Genomic DNA, 16775 nt, shown 5'->3' on the forward strand with positions numbered 1-16775 from the left:
GGACCCAAACTTTATGGTCAGGCAGAGACTTATTTTTAGATTAGAGATGGACTAAATTCTATTCTTGGTAACACCTGTCAAATCCATCAAAATCAGTGGGGTTGCAAGAGTGTGAACAACAGAAGTTGGCCCCGAACCTCTAATAACAACACAAGGCACACCGGTGGGGCAGTGCAGAGCACGGGACATGCCGCGTGCTCTGGGCTAGACCAGCTCTTGGTTTTGCTTTCAGCAGCAGTACAGAGACACACTGCCCTGGGCGCTGTCTCTTTTGCGCTGGATCAGAGGGTGACGGCAGAGCGAGGGCAGCGGCTTCATGGCTGCAAGTGCGCATGTTGGGATCTCTGGTCGGCGGCCTCGCGCCCAGGGGAGCACAATCTCACGCTACAGTCTCTCCTTGGCCCGGCAGCTGGGGGAGGGAATTGACGCGGCTGCGTAACGCCCCGGTGGCACGTGGGCGGGGAACGTAGCTGCAGCTTGCGGGGCGGGTGGCTAAGTCAGGTAAGCGGCGCAGTGGGGTTTCCAGAATGCGGGGGGAACGGCTGCCCTCTCTCAGCCCGCTGGGCGGTGTCCGTTGGAGCGCCGGCGGCTGCGGCGTTCCTGAGGCCCGGCAGGTCAGCCGCGTAGGCCGGGGGGCCGCCAGGCTGCGCTGGGCAGGGCGGCGAGGCGCCTGGAACGGACGCATCGCCCCGCTTTCGAGCCCGTGATGCGGGCTGGGTCTGGGGCGTCCTCTGGGCTGTGCGAACGTCTGCCCTGGAAACAGAGCCCCGGGGGCGTCGCCGCGGGCGCAGAAGTGCTCGGTGTCAGGGATACGGCGGGTAGCTGCCCCCGCCGGCGGCTCGGACTGTGGGGGGCTGGAGAAGGACAGCGCCCCACCCTCGGCCCCCGCGCTGTGGGAGCGCCTTTGTAAACATCGAGGTGCACCAGCAGCAGGGCTGTTTTTCTCCCGTTAGGATTGGGGCGAGCCCCCCCCCCCCACACACATACACTTCGGGCGTGTGTGTGTGTATGTGCGGGTCTAAAAGCCTCTCGGGCTGCGGAGGATAGAGTTTGCTGCGTGCCGTCTTCCTCCTTCAGGTGGCCGCATCCGTAGACACCACTCAAGCAAGGGGGTTGCATCCGAGTGAGTGCCCTAGCCTGAACAGTTGCCTTGAGGCCTCAAGTCTTGTTGATTTCAGTGGGAGTTGAGAGTGAGCACCCCATCTCACAGGCCTGGGTTGCAAATCCAGTTTTTGCAAACTCTCTGTCACACGAATAATGCACATTCAGCCTAACAAGTAGAAAGTATTACTACTCCCTATGACTCTAGAGTTCCCAACTCTGCCTGAAGTTGTTCCGGGAGATTTTTTCCCCCAACATGACATAATGTCATTTTCTTTAAATATCCTATTAAAAACTCCTGGATTGCTTTCAGTAGTCACCGGGAGATCGATGCCAGTTCCAGGAGACTCCAGGCCAAACCTGGAGGGTTGACAACCCTACCTGTTCTCTAAGCCTTTCTGATGCTGTAGTCCTCTCTTCCCGCCCCACTGCCCTTTTCAGGGCAGGCTGTCAAAGTCAGGACTATTGTCAATCTAATAGCTGCTGTGGGAAACACAGTGAGCCATTAAAGACAGGTTTCAGAGTAACAGCCGTGTTAGTCTGTATTCACAAAAAGAAAAGGAGTACTTGTGGCACCTTAGAGACTAACCAATTTGTTGCATCCGATGAGTGAGCTGTAGTTCACGAAAGCTTATGCTCAAATAAATTGGTTAGTCTCTAAGGTGCCATAAGTACTCCTTTTCTTTGAGCCATTAAAAGTATTCTACAAATTTATAAATAAATCTGATCATTCACAATGTTTTCTGCATTTTTCCCTCTCAATTTGTATTGCTGTGGACATGGGACCTCTTTGTTTTTTGAAAAATTCACTTGTTCCTGTTACTTATTCTCCATCCTACTCTTGTATTTGTGATATAGTCATTTCCATAGCAATTCTGACATAGAATTGTGATTGTGACTTGGAGTGAGGAGTGGGTGGTAGGAGCAGATAAACTTTTAACCTCTGTATTCTAAGAGTATGTCTACACTACCCACATTACAGTGCAACCGCGGCAGTGTAGACATGCTTTATCGCTGGGAGAGAGCTTTCCTGGTGATTTAAAAAAAACCCCCAACACTCTGAACAAGGGGTGGTAGCTTTATCGCTCCCGGTGCTTTTCAGTGCTAAAACTTTTGTCACTCAGGGGTGTGTTTTTTCACACCCCTGAACACGACAGAAGTTTTAGTGCTGGAAGTGGCAGTGTAGACACAGCCTAAGAAGTCAACCTGTTAAATGGCTCTCAATAATGGGTCCCATTCAGCTGGAGTTGAAAATGCCTTAACTGAAGTGTAGACAGGATAAAAAAATATGTTCAGCACTGTGTGTGAAAGAAACCATGACTGAGACTTAAAGATGAATCCTCCACTGTGATCTGGCTGCTTTGTGCTCCTCTGCTGGTAAACCAGTTTAAACTAGCTACCTGGGGATTTCCCTAGTATGAGAATTCATCCCTGTCATAGAACTAGCATAGTGTCTCTATGCTCCTCACACCCACAGGCCCTTTAGCATAGGGAGTCTTCATACCGAAGAGGGATGTGGCTGGAACACACTTGCATTCTTGGGGAATTCCCACTTGCAATATTTTTTTAAAGCACTAATTTTTTTTAAAGCCTTAAACAGATGGGCACAATTTTGTACAGCCCTTGGCCACCCCTAGGATTGGGGATCAGTAAGAATGCTCTAAAGCCACCTTTGTGCTCCGCACTCTCCCCGTCCCCACCAGCTGGCCAAGTGTTTCCCTAGCATGTCTAAGGGTTGGATTTTTGGAGTGTGATAGTGTGACTGACACTAGTTCAGCTGTGAGGTATGGCCCTATACCAAGGGTAATCAATTATTTTTTGTCAAGGTCCAGATTTCTTGGACAAGATACAGTCAAGGTCCAAACTCCAGAGAAAATAATACAGAAATAATAACAATAATGATAATAAGTAAAAAAATAAAGATTTTGTGGTCCATTCAAAAGCATCTGATGGTCTGGATTTGGCCCGTGGTCCGCTTAATGACTACCCCTTCCCTATACTGTTAATGGCTAATGGAATGCTGCTTTAGCTCAACAAAGCATGATTCACTTTTTAACTGTGTAAAATGATTTTATTCTGCCTATATTGGTAATTAAAGGGATATTGTAAATTTACGAATCTTATTTATAACAAGAATAGGTTCACTTTTTCAAGAATCACCTGAGATCACTATAACTGCAAAGGATTAGGAAAGAGTCGTTTCTCTAATTTTTCTATTATGTTTATTTTGTGCATTTGATAACATGTAGTGTGTACAGTCATTTCTCCTGGTTTTCTTCGTGTGTGTGTGTGTTTTGGGGGGGATGAGATGTGGTCTTGCTCACAGGAACAGAAGATACAAGCACACTTTCCCATTTTTGAAATTTTTTCTAGGATCACAAATAGTCTGGAAGAACTCAGGTGCCTATGTAGTATCCAAAACTACTTTAAACTAATTTATTTTTAGATTGACTACTTTTCAGGTTGATGGTTTTGTCACTGACTCAGTGGAACAAATCATTGTCATTATTGTAGAGTAGACCTATAACTTCTTTGGAAGTAGGGTGACCAGATGTCCCGATTTTATAGGGACAATCATGATATAGGGGGTTTTGTCTTTTATAGGCCCCTATTATCCCCCCATCCTGATTTTTCACACTTGCTGTCTGGTCACCCTATCTGGAAGTCAAATTGGACTTCCTGTTGCTTAAAGAATGCAGGACTGAACCTTTAAGAAACAAAGACCTTGATTCTGATTTTATTCAAATGCTCCCAGTAAGTAGAAAGCAGTATGAGGAGTATGGGAACTACTATTGGAATGATCCAAATAGAATGTTTTCTGTGATGTCATTTAGTCTGGTTTAACTTACATACTGTGGTGGTTTTTTTACTTATTTTTCTGCAAACTGTCACAATACAAGTCCTAGGTCTGGATGGCAGAACTGTCCTTTCTGCTAGAATTGACCTAGTCTTGGCCATCCCTCACAGCTTTACCAATTTGTTGATGTATTATGTATCAGGATACTTCTCATGCAAGTTGGCGTTGTTAGGAAAAACAAATAGAGGAGTCTTTCCTATAGCTTGTTCTTTATTTATCCTTTGCTCTTGTGGGTTTTCTTTTTATTCTGCTCTTTAGCTGCTTGATGTGTGTAAAGTGCCTCTTCACCAATCAGACTAGGAAAAATCTTATTGTCCAGTAGCTGAGGACAAACAAAAACCCAGTCAGGACAATTGAAATGTAATTACTTACTGCTAACAAGGCAGGCTGCTGACCTACCACTTAGGAGGCTTGAGGGTGTATTTAGTGCCCCATGTGTCCAAACTGAGACAAACAATTTTGGGTCTAAACTTCTTTCCCTGCTTTTATTTAGTAAATTAATGTCAATTATTTAAAATTACCTAGTATTATAATAGTATTAGGAAGGGGAATAATTGTCTTCCTGTGAAAAATATGATGGCACTTTTGCTTCTATTTTCTGGAAGAAAAGCATGGGGGGAAAATAACTTCCAGCTCAGTCTGAATTTTTATTGGGAGTGAAAAGAAAAGGAGTACTTGTGGCACCTTAGAGACTAACCAATTTATTTGAGCATAAGCTTTCGTGAGCTACAGCTCACTTCATCGGATGCATACTGTGGAAACTGCAGAAGACATTATATACACAGAGACAATAAAACAATACCTCCTCCCACCCCACTCTCCTGCTGGTAATAGCTTATCTAAAGTGATCACTCTCCTTACAATAAGAAAAGGAGTACTTGTGGCACCTTAGAGACTAACCAATTTATTTGAGCATGAGCTTTCGTGAGCTACAGCTCACTTCATCGGATGCATACCGTGGAAACTGCAGAAGACATTATATATACACAGACACCATGAAACAATACCTCCTCCTGCCCCACTGTCCTGCTGGTAATAGCTTATCTAAAGTGATCATCAAGTTGGGCCATTTCCAGCACAAATCCAGGTTTTCTCACCCTCCGCCCTTCCCCCCCAAACTCACTCTCCTGCTGGTAATAGCCCATCCAAAGTGACCACTCTCTATCATACACATTGTGAAATCAAGGTGGGCCATTTCCTGCACAAATCCAGGTTTTCTCACCCTCCGCCCCCCCCCCCCAAACTCACTCTCCTGCTGGTAATTAATTACCAGTGAGTTTGTGTGTGTGTGTGTGTGTGTGTGGTGGGGGGGGGGGGCGGAGGGTGAGAAAACCTGGATTTGTGCTGGAAATGGCCCAACTTGATTATCATACACATTGTAAGGAGAGTGATCACTTTAGATAAGCTATTACCAGCAGGAGAGTGGGTTGGGAGGGGGTATTGTTTCATGGTCTCTGTGTATATAATGTCTTCTGCAGTTTCCACAGTATGCATCCGATGAAGTGAGCTGTAGCTCACGAAAGCTTATGCTCAAATAAATTGGTTAGTCTCTAAGGTGCCACAAGTACTCCTTTTCTTTTTGCGAATACAGACTAACACGGCTGTTACTCTGAAACCTACTGGGAGTGAGGTGGATTTGTTTTAAAGGACTACTGCTCTATTTTCTTTGGCATTTTATAAAATATTACCTATGCAAGAGTTCAGCATCTGATGTGGTGGGATAGTAAATTACATAGCATTCATGGCATTTTAAAGATTGAAACAACTTGATCATTTCTTATTTGTTTGAGGCCAAATCCTCCCCCCAGTGCACAGTCTGAGAACCTGGAATGTGTGTTAGGGCAGAGGTTCTTGAACTGTGTTTCATAGTGGTTTGCAAAGCACTTGTTGGTTCATAGAAACCTGACGGCTCACATGGTGCTGGCTCTCTAGCTGTGTTCTAATGTGGAAACAAGGAAAAATATATTAAATACTTTTCTAATGTTACTTGTCCATATAAGCAATTGCTATAGTTGCCATGTGGCTGTTACATTATTGGGAAAGGGGGAGGAAGTGCTCCGTATGCTCCAAAAGGGGAGGGGAGTTAGTCTATGAGTCAATCTTTCTGTGGAATAAGGTACATGCTATGAAAATGCTGATGAATCCCTGTGCTAAAGTGATGTGTGAGTGGGAGGAAATCCTTTCCCTAGGCCATGCAGTGGCAGTGCAACTGTTCTGTAGCTTGAGAGTTGCCATCACGCCCTGGCTGCAGTATGCCCTCTTGACTAGCAGGTGAGTATGCAAAATAACTCTGATGCACATAGTTGCTGCTTAACCACAAAGTACCTTGGGGTTCCCAGTTGGAATAAGGGACAACGTTGGCTTTGGCATCATAGAATAAGGCAGTGTTTGGGACAGTACAGTGTATTTTAGTGGCTGCATTTTTAAACTTATGTCAACAAATGGCTTTGAATTAAGTATTAAACTAAGGTTGTTTTGTAAACTGAAGTAGAAACACAACAAACATTGGTTCTTTTGACTTCTTTCTGATTGGCTCAGTTTTGACTCAACAGGTGCAATTTTCATGAAGTCAGTGCAGTTGGATAAGAAAATGACTGAAATGAAAACATACTTGAACTCAGCCTTGTGAATGGTAGCATGATTTCTTTTTCTCTTTTTTGCACACTAAGGGAAGGGACTTACAAGGACATTGTATATTTTTTCATGTTCATTGGCCCCTTGAGGTCAATGGTTTAGTTTGAATGACTGCAGTATTGGTAGATGACTTATTTTTAAGCAAAAAGTGCATAATAATGTTAGTGATCTATACGCAGAAGGAAAGTATGTGTTTATATTGTATAAATTCCAGTATGAGGTCACCTACCTTTAGCAGTTAAACTGCTAGAAGCTCTGCTTCTGTTCCTAGACTTTGCCTTCACTCTCCATCCTTCTGTCTCATGTTGCATAGGCCCCAGAGAGGTCCATCAAATGATTGTCACAATGTTTCCACCATATGTGGCATTATCTGTACATGGGAAGACCAGAAATGGAATAAATTAACATACTGAAAGTCAGGATGTGAATGGGTTGGCTGCATGGTTGGAGGTTTGCCTGCATAAGGCTGTGCTTAGGCTCTCCTTTTAATGGGCCTTAACTTCAGTGACTGTTGTCTGAAACCTCTTCCACTCAACCTTCCCATGAGAGTAAAAGTTTAATAGAACTTCAGTAATGCTGTCTATAATACGTATTTAAACCAGTGTTAGGCCTGTAAATGTAAATAATGCTCCTGTCAGTTTAGTGTTCTGGGGATTAATAGTCTTCGTTCTGATGCACTTTGCATGGATGGGCAAATGTGAAAACATACTGCTGTGTGTTTGGAGAATATGAAGCTTTCCTCAAAACTGAATAGCCGTACATACGTGGCTAAGGGGAAGATAGTCAAAGCACAAATGGGACTTGAGCATATATCTAGATGCCCTTTGTGCCTTTGAAAAATCTCTCTTTGAGAATTTCTGACTGGAATATTTTATTTTACTTTTTCTATTTATAATACTATATTTAAGCTTTGCCAAAAAATGTTTCATCCTTACTATCAGATATTTCTATTTCTGGTATTTTTTTTAAGAGAAGAGCTCTTTTGCGCCTCTTTAAGTGCTTTGCTGAATTGGAAGGGACTTAAAGCGAAGCATGTGTTTATGTGCTTTGCTGAAATGAGATCTACATAGATGGCACTCATCTTTTCAAGTTATTACTGAACAGACGCTCTTAGCATCTTGCATAGGGGACTCTATTTCAGAAGGGTTATAAGTCAGATTGACCATTTCTACTTTTTGAAAATTTTTTGCAAGTTTAGGAGTGACAGATTGCTTTCATAACCAAATTCCAGGTGGAGAAGATAAATGCATATTTAGGAGACCAAAATGTAGTTTCTATCAGATATGAGATTGTTCCAATTCATCTGCACGATGAGTAGTTTTACTACGTGGTATTACACTGATCCTGCTTTCTGTCTCAGAGGAGGCTGCCTTTCAGTTGTAGGGAGTTGATTGCTGTATTTGTGCAACGCAAGGTATCATTGAAATTTAAGGTAGTATTATACTGTAATCTGGGTGCAGCTGCAGCAAAGTTTCTTTGATCTAGTTCAGTGGTGGGCAAACTGTGGCTCCTGGGGCACACATGAACCATCAGGGTAATCTGCTGGCAGGCCACGAGACAGTTTGTTTACATTAGCACAGCCGCCCGCAGCTCTCAGTGGCCGCGGTTTGCCATTCCTGGACAATGGGAGCTGCGGGAAGCAGCGCGGGCCACAGGGACATGCTGGCCGTCACTTCCCGCAGCTCCCATTGACTGGGAAAGGCGAACCACGGCCATTGGGAGCTGTGGGCGGCCATGCCAATGTAAACAAACTGTCTCGCGGCCCGCCAGCAGATTACCCTGTTTGTTTACATTGGCACGGCCGTTCGCAGCTCCCAGTGGCCATGGTTCGCCATTCCCAGTCAATGGGAGCTGCGGGAAGTGGCGGCCAGCATGTCCCTGCGGCCCGCGCTGCTTTCCGCAGCTCACATTGTCCAGGAATGGCAAACCGCGGCCACTGAGAGGTTATTCACCACTGATCTAGTGGCTTGCTAGAACAAACTTCAAAACTGAATTAATGGAAGTATCTGTCCTTAACTGGAAAGAATGTTGCTTTCTACTTCATTCTAGTGTGGTGTTCAATTATCCCCTTGCATCGCTATTTGTATTCTGATAGTGCCCAGAATGTGCAAAGCACTGTTTACAGACACACATGAATAAGGAATCTGGGTCTCAGTGAGTTTATATTCAGGTCTAATTCCCTGATTCTGAAAAGCACTTAAGTGCATGCTTACATTTCACCTTTACTGCTGTAAAAGTTAATGCAGAGTGCATGAGGGGGAAATATTGCTGCCCTTGTTCTCATGACTCCCATTGAAGATGATGGATGAGCAATTTGACCTAAAATGTATAAATACTTGCCTAGTTCATACGTTGTACATTTAATGTCACTGATAGATTCACAAAATACTTACTACAGCGGAAGACATACTACGTTGGAGGGTTATTGTAGAAAAGGCAATAGTTGCTTACGTCAAATAATAGACTTCTGGTTTATCTATAAACTGGGACATCTGATTCCAGTTGTGTGTAGAAGATTCAACACTTTTAATGATCCTGTATTGTTACTTCTTTTTAACGTGAATAATAAAAAGTAGCTCACTGACAAGTTGTAGTCAGAAATGAATCTGTCTGCAAGACTAGTTCCTCTGTTGATCTGCCGTGTGAATGAATATCTGCTTTGTGCAATAAAATAAAATGTATTTTTATACAATAGGGATTTAATACTGGAAACGCTGATCTGAATAGTCCTTACTCTCACAATAGTTCCATTGAAGTTAATGAATTACTCTTGTGAGTAAGTTTGTAGAAATGTAACTCTCAAATACTGGGAGACATGACCCTGATTTTAGCTAACGGGTTTGGGTTAATTGAGGTTGTAACAATTATCCTGTGATTGGTGGATGTGATTCTCCTTCTATTGTGAGTTGTACCATAAGACATAACAGGCGCCAGGGCCTGATTCTGCTCCAGTCAAAATCAGTAGAGAAATTCTCATAGATTTCAGTAGAGGCAGGAATGGGCCATCCATGTGTCGTGAAGCACAGATCTGAAACATGTGCATATATATATTTTTTGTATGAGTGCTTTTGCACATGTAGAATTATTTTTTAAAATTTCAGTGCATACTAGATTTTTTTTTAATCTGTTCCTGTGTTACAAAGGACATATTATTAAACTGGATCCAAACTTATTGCTTGATATTTATACTGTTCACACTTCATTTTGAACGGTGAGCCAAGGCAAGTCAGATTCTAATTATTTTCAAGTTCTGGTTCTTGTGCACTGGCACAATGTTGCTATTGTGTTTGGGAGCTCAACCTGGCTTGGTCCATTCCAAAAACAAATCAAAATTATTTTTTAAGATATAAACAATTTCTTAAGAATATTTTATACATTTTTAAAACAAAATCTAAATGTGTCTGTCTTAGGTGAGAAATTATTTGAATTGTTTTTTCTTTTTAAATGTAAAAGGATGCTGTGAATAAATAGCCTATATTTGGAGGATTCAGAAAACAAATATTCAAATAGCCATAAGTAACTATTCAATTTGGTTCATTCTGAGATGTCGCTTTTTGAAATCAACAGTGCATGGATTGATGATCCTGCAGCCAAACTTGTTATTTAAAGAAACGTTTGACCTTATGTTGTACTGTTGGGGCACTACATCTTGACTTTAGTAAAGTTTTTGATATTGTCTCGCATGACCTTCTCATAAACAAACTAGGGAAATGCAACCTAGATGGAGCTACTAAAAGGTGGGTGCAAAATTGATTGGAAAACCATTCCCAGAGAGTAGTTATCAGTGGTTCACAGTCATATTGGAAGGGCATAAGAGTGGGGTCCTGCAGAGGTCAGTTCTGGGTCCGGTTCTGTTCAATATCTTCATCAGTGATTCAGATAATGGTATGGAGAATACACTTATAAAGTTTGTGGACGATACCAAGCTGGGAGGGGTTGCAAGTGCTTTGGAGGATAGGATTAAAATTCAAAATGATCTGGACAAACTGGAGAACTGGTCTGAAGTAAATAGGATGAAATTCAATAAGGACAAATGCAAAGTACTCCACTTAGGAAGGAACAATCGGTTCCACACATACAAAATGGAAAATGACTGGCTAGGAAGGAGTACTGCGGAAAGAGATCTGGGTGTCATAGTGGACCACAAGCTAAATATGAGTCAACAGTGTCACACTGTTGTGCAAAAAAAAAAAAAAAGCAAACATCTTTGGGATGTATTAGCAGGACTGTTGTAAGCAAGACATGAGAAGTAATTCTTCCGCTTTACTCTGTGCTGATTAGCCCTCAACTGGAGTATTGTGTCCAGTTCTGGGCTCCACATTTCAGGAAATATGTGGACAAATTGGAGAAAGTCCAGAGAAGAGCAACAAAAATGATTAAAGGTCTAGAAAACATGACCTCTGAGGGAAGATTGAAAAAATTGCGTTTGTTTAGTCTGGAAAAGAGAAGACAGAAGCTACGTCTACACTAGAAACTTCAAAGTGCTCCCATGGCAGCACTTTGAAGTGTGAGTGTGGTCACGTGTGAGCACTGGGAGAGAGGTCTCCCAGTGCTCCTGGTAATCCACCTCCACGAGGGGAATAGCTCCAAGCGCTGGAAGCGCGGCTCCCAGCACTCAGTCTGTCCACACTAGTGCTTTAAAGCGTTCAAACTTGCTGCGCTCAGGGGGGTGATTTTTCACAAGTTTGGTGTAACTGTTACCTTCAAAGTATGCAGTGACTGTACGGGGCAGTGTAGACAAGGCCTCATTTTGTTATTTCTGTATCTGCAGCTTGGCAGTGATTATAGTGCTGCATTCTTCTGTTGATTTTTCTAGTGTGCCCCTCCTTTCAGTTACTTTCCCTGCTTGGGGTCCTAAGATCACCAATGGGTTTTATACTCACATTTTGGAAAAAGAATACATTTTTTGGCAGTGTAGGATACTAGATCTCCACCCTTCACATGGGGTATTGTGAAGAAGAATACATTAAAAATTGTGAGGTACAGATACTACAGTAGTGGGAGCCATATAAGTATCTTCGACAGAAATTCATTTCACAGGCATGGCCTGATTCTGAGAGTTGCTGAGCAGCTACACTTCTCATTGCAAGAGTGGTAAGTGCTCAGCACTTCTCAGGGTCAGGACCTTTGGGGCTTTGCAACATGCAGATGCTTGTGATGATGACACATCAAGGATTAGTCTGCAGGTAACTACATTGTAGTTCATCCAGGGGATAGAGACCTGGGACATCTTGCCTCAGTTACTCACTCTATCCATTCATGTGACCTTGGGAAAGTTACTTAACCTTGTGCTGCTTCTTACCTCGTGTCAAATGAATAGAATCCGACCAAGTTCATGGTCCATTTTGGTCAATTTCACGGTCATAGGCTTTTAAAAATCCTCAATCTCATGGTTTGAGATATTTACATGTGAAATTTCACAGTGTTATAACTATGGGGGTCCCAGCCTAAAAGAGGATTGAGCGGGGTGGTGGTGTTGCAAGGCTATTGTAGAAGGGTTGTGGTATTACCACTCTTATTTCTGCACTGCTGCTGATGGAAGTACTGTCTTCAGAGTTGGGCAACCGGAGAGCAGAAGGCAGTGCAGATATGAGGGTTTCATGGTATGGGGGGGGTCATTACTTTTTGGGAAGGTGGGACTGGCCTCATGGGGGGCAATGGCAAGGGTGCCGGAACCTTTGTAGAAGTGGGGGGCCACCAGTGCCAGAACTGGGGAGACTGGGAGCCATGCCCCCTCTTTTTAACATGGGCAGCAGTTTGGGAGCCAGGGGCAGCATTGTCTCCCCCCCCCCAAACTGCAAGCCTTGGGCAGCTGTGGAGCGGTGCCAGCTGGGGCTGCGCTTTGCAGTGGAGGAGCTGATAACAGTGCCCCCCACAGCGGTGGTATCCCTAGCTTCTGTTTGCCAGAAGCTGGGAATGAGTGACAGGGGATGGATCACTTTGTGATTACCTGTTCATTCCCTCTGGGGCACCTGGCATTGGCCACTGTCGGAAGACAGGATACTGGGCTAGATGGACCTTTGGTCTGACCTAGTAGGCCGTTCTTATGACCCCTTCTCCCGTGGCTGGGGAATGATGGGGCAGGAAACGTGGCGGGGTTGTGGAGCTGCCTGCAGCTGTGGGAGGTTCCCAGAGGTTGGGTTGAATTAGCCCCATGAGTGGCCCCTGCAGGGGAAGAGGAAATCACATCCCTCCCCAGCCATGCCAGGACTAGCAGCTGGAGTCTGGTGCATGGTAGGAGCCGTGGCTGGGGCGCCCTAGCCCTGCCCCTCACCAGCAGATTTCACAGGGGAGACCAGTTTTCGCGGGCTCTGATGCATTTTTCACGGTCATGAATTTGATAGGGCCCTACAAATAAACCTACTTATGGTCGATGCTTGTAATCCTAAGTGATCCTTAGATCTTGCTCTCTAAGTGCAATGTAATACATCTTTAGTACTGTTTATTCCTCGTGTGTAATATGCCTTCTTTCCTAGTCCTAAACAGCATATTTTTAATCTGTGTTGCAGAACCTAAATTAATATCATGTGAAAGAACCAGAAATGTCAGACGATATCAAGAAGCGGCTGGAATTTCCTAACACGCTTATTCAGTCACAGGTAATTAACTTTTTAATACTAACCTGGTGAATTGTCACATTCAGAACTTTTCATTTTATACACATACCTTTCCACAAAGCCTTCTGCACCCCTGCAGTAAAGAGACAAAAAGAACATTTCCCCCCCTCTGCCATTATAGCTGTAAAATCAAAGCCAGCAGAGCTTTCTCATATAATAAACATTGGCTAATCAGCCTGACTGCACAATCCAAACATCAAATCCATTCACCCACCGCTGCAAATAGCTCTCATCTTACTTTGCAGAATAGATCAACTGAATATGACAGGAACTCTCCAAGTCTGCAAACTCTAAATGAGGCCGGATGGCATTAACCACCCAACTGCCTTGACAGAGTTTGACCCTTGTGGATGCCTTGTAGCTCTGGAAGTCCTTGGGAATATTTAAGCTACCACCTACTAAAAACAGATCCTTGCTACACACACCTGGCAAGATGGAGCCAGTAGAGAGCAGCTGCACCCATCAGAGAATGGCTGAGGGTGCTGACTGTTGAAAGTTACATTCTGATTGGCTGGCTAAGCCTCTCTTATGATGTCACAGCCATAAACCAACTCACAGCGATAGAGTTGGAATCTCATCACGCAAATAAAAGTGTATCCCTACGCCCATTATTTTTAATGGGTCAGAGAAGAATAATAGAATATGGATAAAAATATGTCGTCCCTACACCTATGATTATTTTTCAGTCATTAAAAAAAAAAAGAATATATCCATACTGTATTTAGCTGCACAGACCATTAAACCTATAACTAGCTTCCACCTTTCCCTTTGCTTTTCTCTTCTTCCTGCTGCTCTGCCTTAAAAATTGAAATGCCATGCAAAACTCATAATTTTTGTGGCAACCTTCTTCCTCAGCAGGACAGGTCACTGTGAATGCAGTCTGTATAACTTGGAGCCTTTGCATTGCTTCCACATTTAGCCCCAGCTACACTGATTTACTAGTAAATCCTGTCTGTCGAAGATGTACGTAGAGCAGTGTGGCTAGATCCTTGTGTTGTGGGAATGGGTGGAGTTTCCAAAAAAGCTGGAGGTAGAAGGAAAGTATTTTTCATCACTGATGAAACCAGATCACTGAGACCGAATGAGAAGTCAAACAGGACCCTGACGCTTTGAACCACTTGATAAACCAGTATCAGATTCCTTCAGTGGAAAAGGACAGTATCCTGGCTAGTTCTTTGTAGCATTTACTCCTTTGAAACAGTGAGATTTGGCATTCTCTCCTGCTATCCATTGCCGTGGGTGGTTATCTTTTAAGGTCGCTAGTTTTGTGTTTGTGCTTTGATTACTCCACTAGCTCCCACTTCCCCCCCGCCCCTGAAATCTGCACTCTGGGACAATGTGGCTTACAAAGCTCAGGATAAAGATGTGAGGGCAATGTTCTTGGCCAAGGCGGTTTGCCTGTGAAATGATGTCCCAGAGGAGGCTAGGTTGATCCCAGAGTATTACCACCTTTATTGTACACTGCAAAGCCCTCTATTGATGAAGCTTTCCCACCCTAACCAGAGTGTCTGTAAGGATGGGGTTGTGAATGTATATCTGAAGAACAGCTGCTTATAATCAGGAAAGAGATGAACAGAAGGCTCACTGAAGTCCACCAGGACAGTGTCATGCAGATCTAAGCAGTTAACTAGTGTGGGGCTCTCCATAGAAAATCTTAGATATCTGACTTTTTGCCATTCTCTCTCTTGGTTTACATAATAACTAGACACACAGATAATAACCCATCTATTTTTTTCTTTTTTTGTTAAAACATGTTAAAATACTTAAAACAGTGAATTGAATAACCTCCTTCTTGTAATATTGGACAGAGTGAACTGGTTATAATTTGCGGTTGTGTTTTCTGGAAATGTGAACTGTTAACTAGAAGTATTATTGCTGGTTTACATTTATAAAATCATGGCATGCTATCAACTAGTGTCTGAAGGAAGATGTAATTAAACTATAAAAGGAGGAAGAGGGAGCTTGGAAATGTTTAAAACAATCTGCATTACTGTTCCTTCATCATTTCTTTACACACTAATGAAATAGATGTGCTGTTTTTTCTTTTAGTTGGCATCCCAGTTTTTCCTCTCAGACACTAATGATCTGCCCTAGCCAGTGATAAATAAATTAGGCTGTTCTTTTGGATACAGTAATACTCCTAAGCATCTTTATATTTTTATTGTGAAAGGATCTCTCACAAAGGCTTTCTGTTTCGAGACAGCAACACAAATGAAACAAGAAAGAGCAAAGAATTAGATATGAGCCAAAACTGTGGCTCCAAACACCTGTACATGTGCAGTTATTTAAAATCTGAGCTGGAATTGAGAATTTCAAGCAGTCTAGGGGACTTCGACACATCTTCCATTAAATTAAAATCTCAACCCTCTTTCTAAATTTTACTAATGAACCTTATTATTGTAATGGATATAAACAAAATGCCAGATCTGAAAAATCCCTGAACTTCGGAGGTTTTTGAAATTCAGATATGAATTTGTTTCATGAGCCCATCTCTACAAAAGATACAAGTTAAGTTGAATACAAGAGTTAAAGATAACTAAGCATACTTGGCATTAACTACTCTGTGCAGTGTGGCTTTTAGAAGCAGTGGGCCTCATTTAGGGCTGGAAGTCAGGAGGCTATGGCCCTGTTCCCAGCTCTGCCACTAATTTGCTGTTTGACTTTGAGCAAGTCACTTAATTGCCCCTTGCCTCAGTTTCCTCACCTGTCTGGGTGGGGGCGTATAATGGTGTGTCTGTAAAACACTTCAAGATCTGTGGACAAACAGAGCTGTATACGTGTCTGTTGTTAGAGCTGATGTTCTAAAGTATCAACAACTTCTGCTTAGGCCTGATTAGGGTTTAGGTCTTAAACATGCAAGTTGTTCCATGTGGACGGACCCTCATGTCTATGCAGAACTCTACTGAGGGTAGTTTCTGATAGGATAATAGTACAAGGTGATATCGCTGGAGTTTGGTGGTTCTATGATATATTTCAACTTCTCTAACAAATTGTTGTTTGGCATCTCTTTTTATCCAGATGTTGCATTAACAAGTTCTTCGGCTGTCCTAGCAGTGCAGCTGCAGCTTTGATCTTGGTCTCCTTTTTAAACAATAGTGCAGAGTGCTTCTTTCGTTGCATATTTTAATTACTTCTGTCTTTTGTAGGCGGTGGGACATCTTATTGCTGCAGTGCTAAAAGAAAATGTTTTAGTCGACAAGATCAGTCAGTCTACTAACCAGGTCTGTATTTGTTTTCAGCTTCTCTCCTACATCAGATTCCAAGCTTCTTCTGTGGTCTCCCATATTCTCTGGTTCATGTTTAATAAAGTTGCAAATACTGTGTTATGTTTCAGAGCATACAGCTGGGGATAGTAAATCTCTGTGATCTGAAGGGTAACTTTTTTTTCCATTTTGAGACCTAGTGGCTAATAGTAACTGACAATAGAGTGATAATGTTTAACTGGCTGCTAGACTCAGGCTGATGACAGTTTTGTATTCTAAAATTTGCGTCACTGCAGACAAGAATTTCATTGATGCTAATGAACTGTTTGTATATTAAAATCTTGCAAGTTAGACCTCAGAGTT

At 42.9% G+C, this 16775-nt stretch overlaps 1 protein-coding gene across 5 annotated transcripts in view; it reads left to right on the plus strand.

Annotated features, from left to right (window-relative positions):
• Positions 1-379: 379 nt before the first annotated feature.
• The window catches only part of FOCAD (focadhesin), a 199885-nt gene continuing 183489 nt past the window's right edge, over positions 380-16775 (plus strand). For 2 of the 5 annotated variants that reach the window (XM_073345495.1, XM_073345491.1), the window contains exons 1-3: positions 380-501; positions 13102-13191; positions 16356-16430. In XM_073345495.1, coding sequence (XP_073201596.1) covers positions 13135-13191; positions 16356-16430 — 132 coding nt within the window. In that variant the 5' untranslated portion in view covers positions 380-501; positions 13102-13134. The other 3 variants (XM_073345494.1, XM_073345492.1, XM_073345493.1) reach the window with 3 other exon arrangements.

This window comes from Lepidochelys kempii, chromosome 5, assembly GCF_965140265.1.
Source record: "Lepidochelys kempii isolate rLepKem1 chromosome 5, rLepKem1.hap2, whole genome shotgun sequence".
NCBI classification, from domain to species: domain Eukaryota; kingdom Metazoa; phylum Chordata; order Testudines; family Cheloniidae; genus Lepidochelys; species Lepidochelys kempii.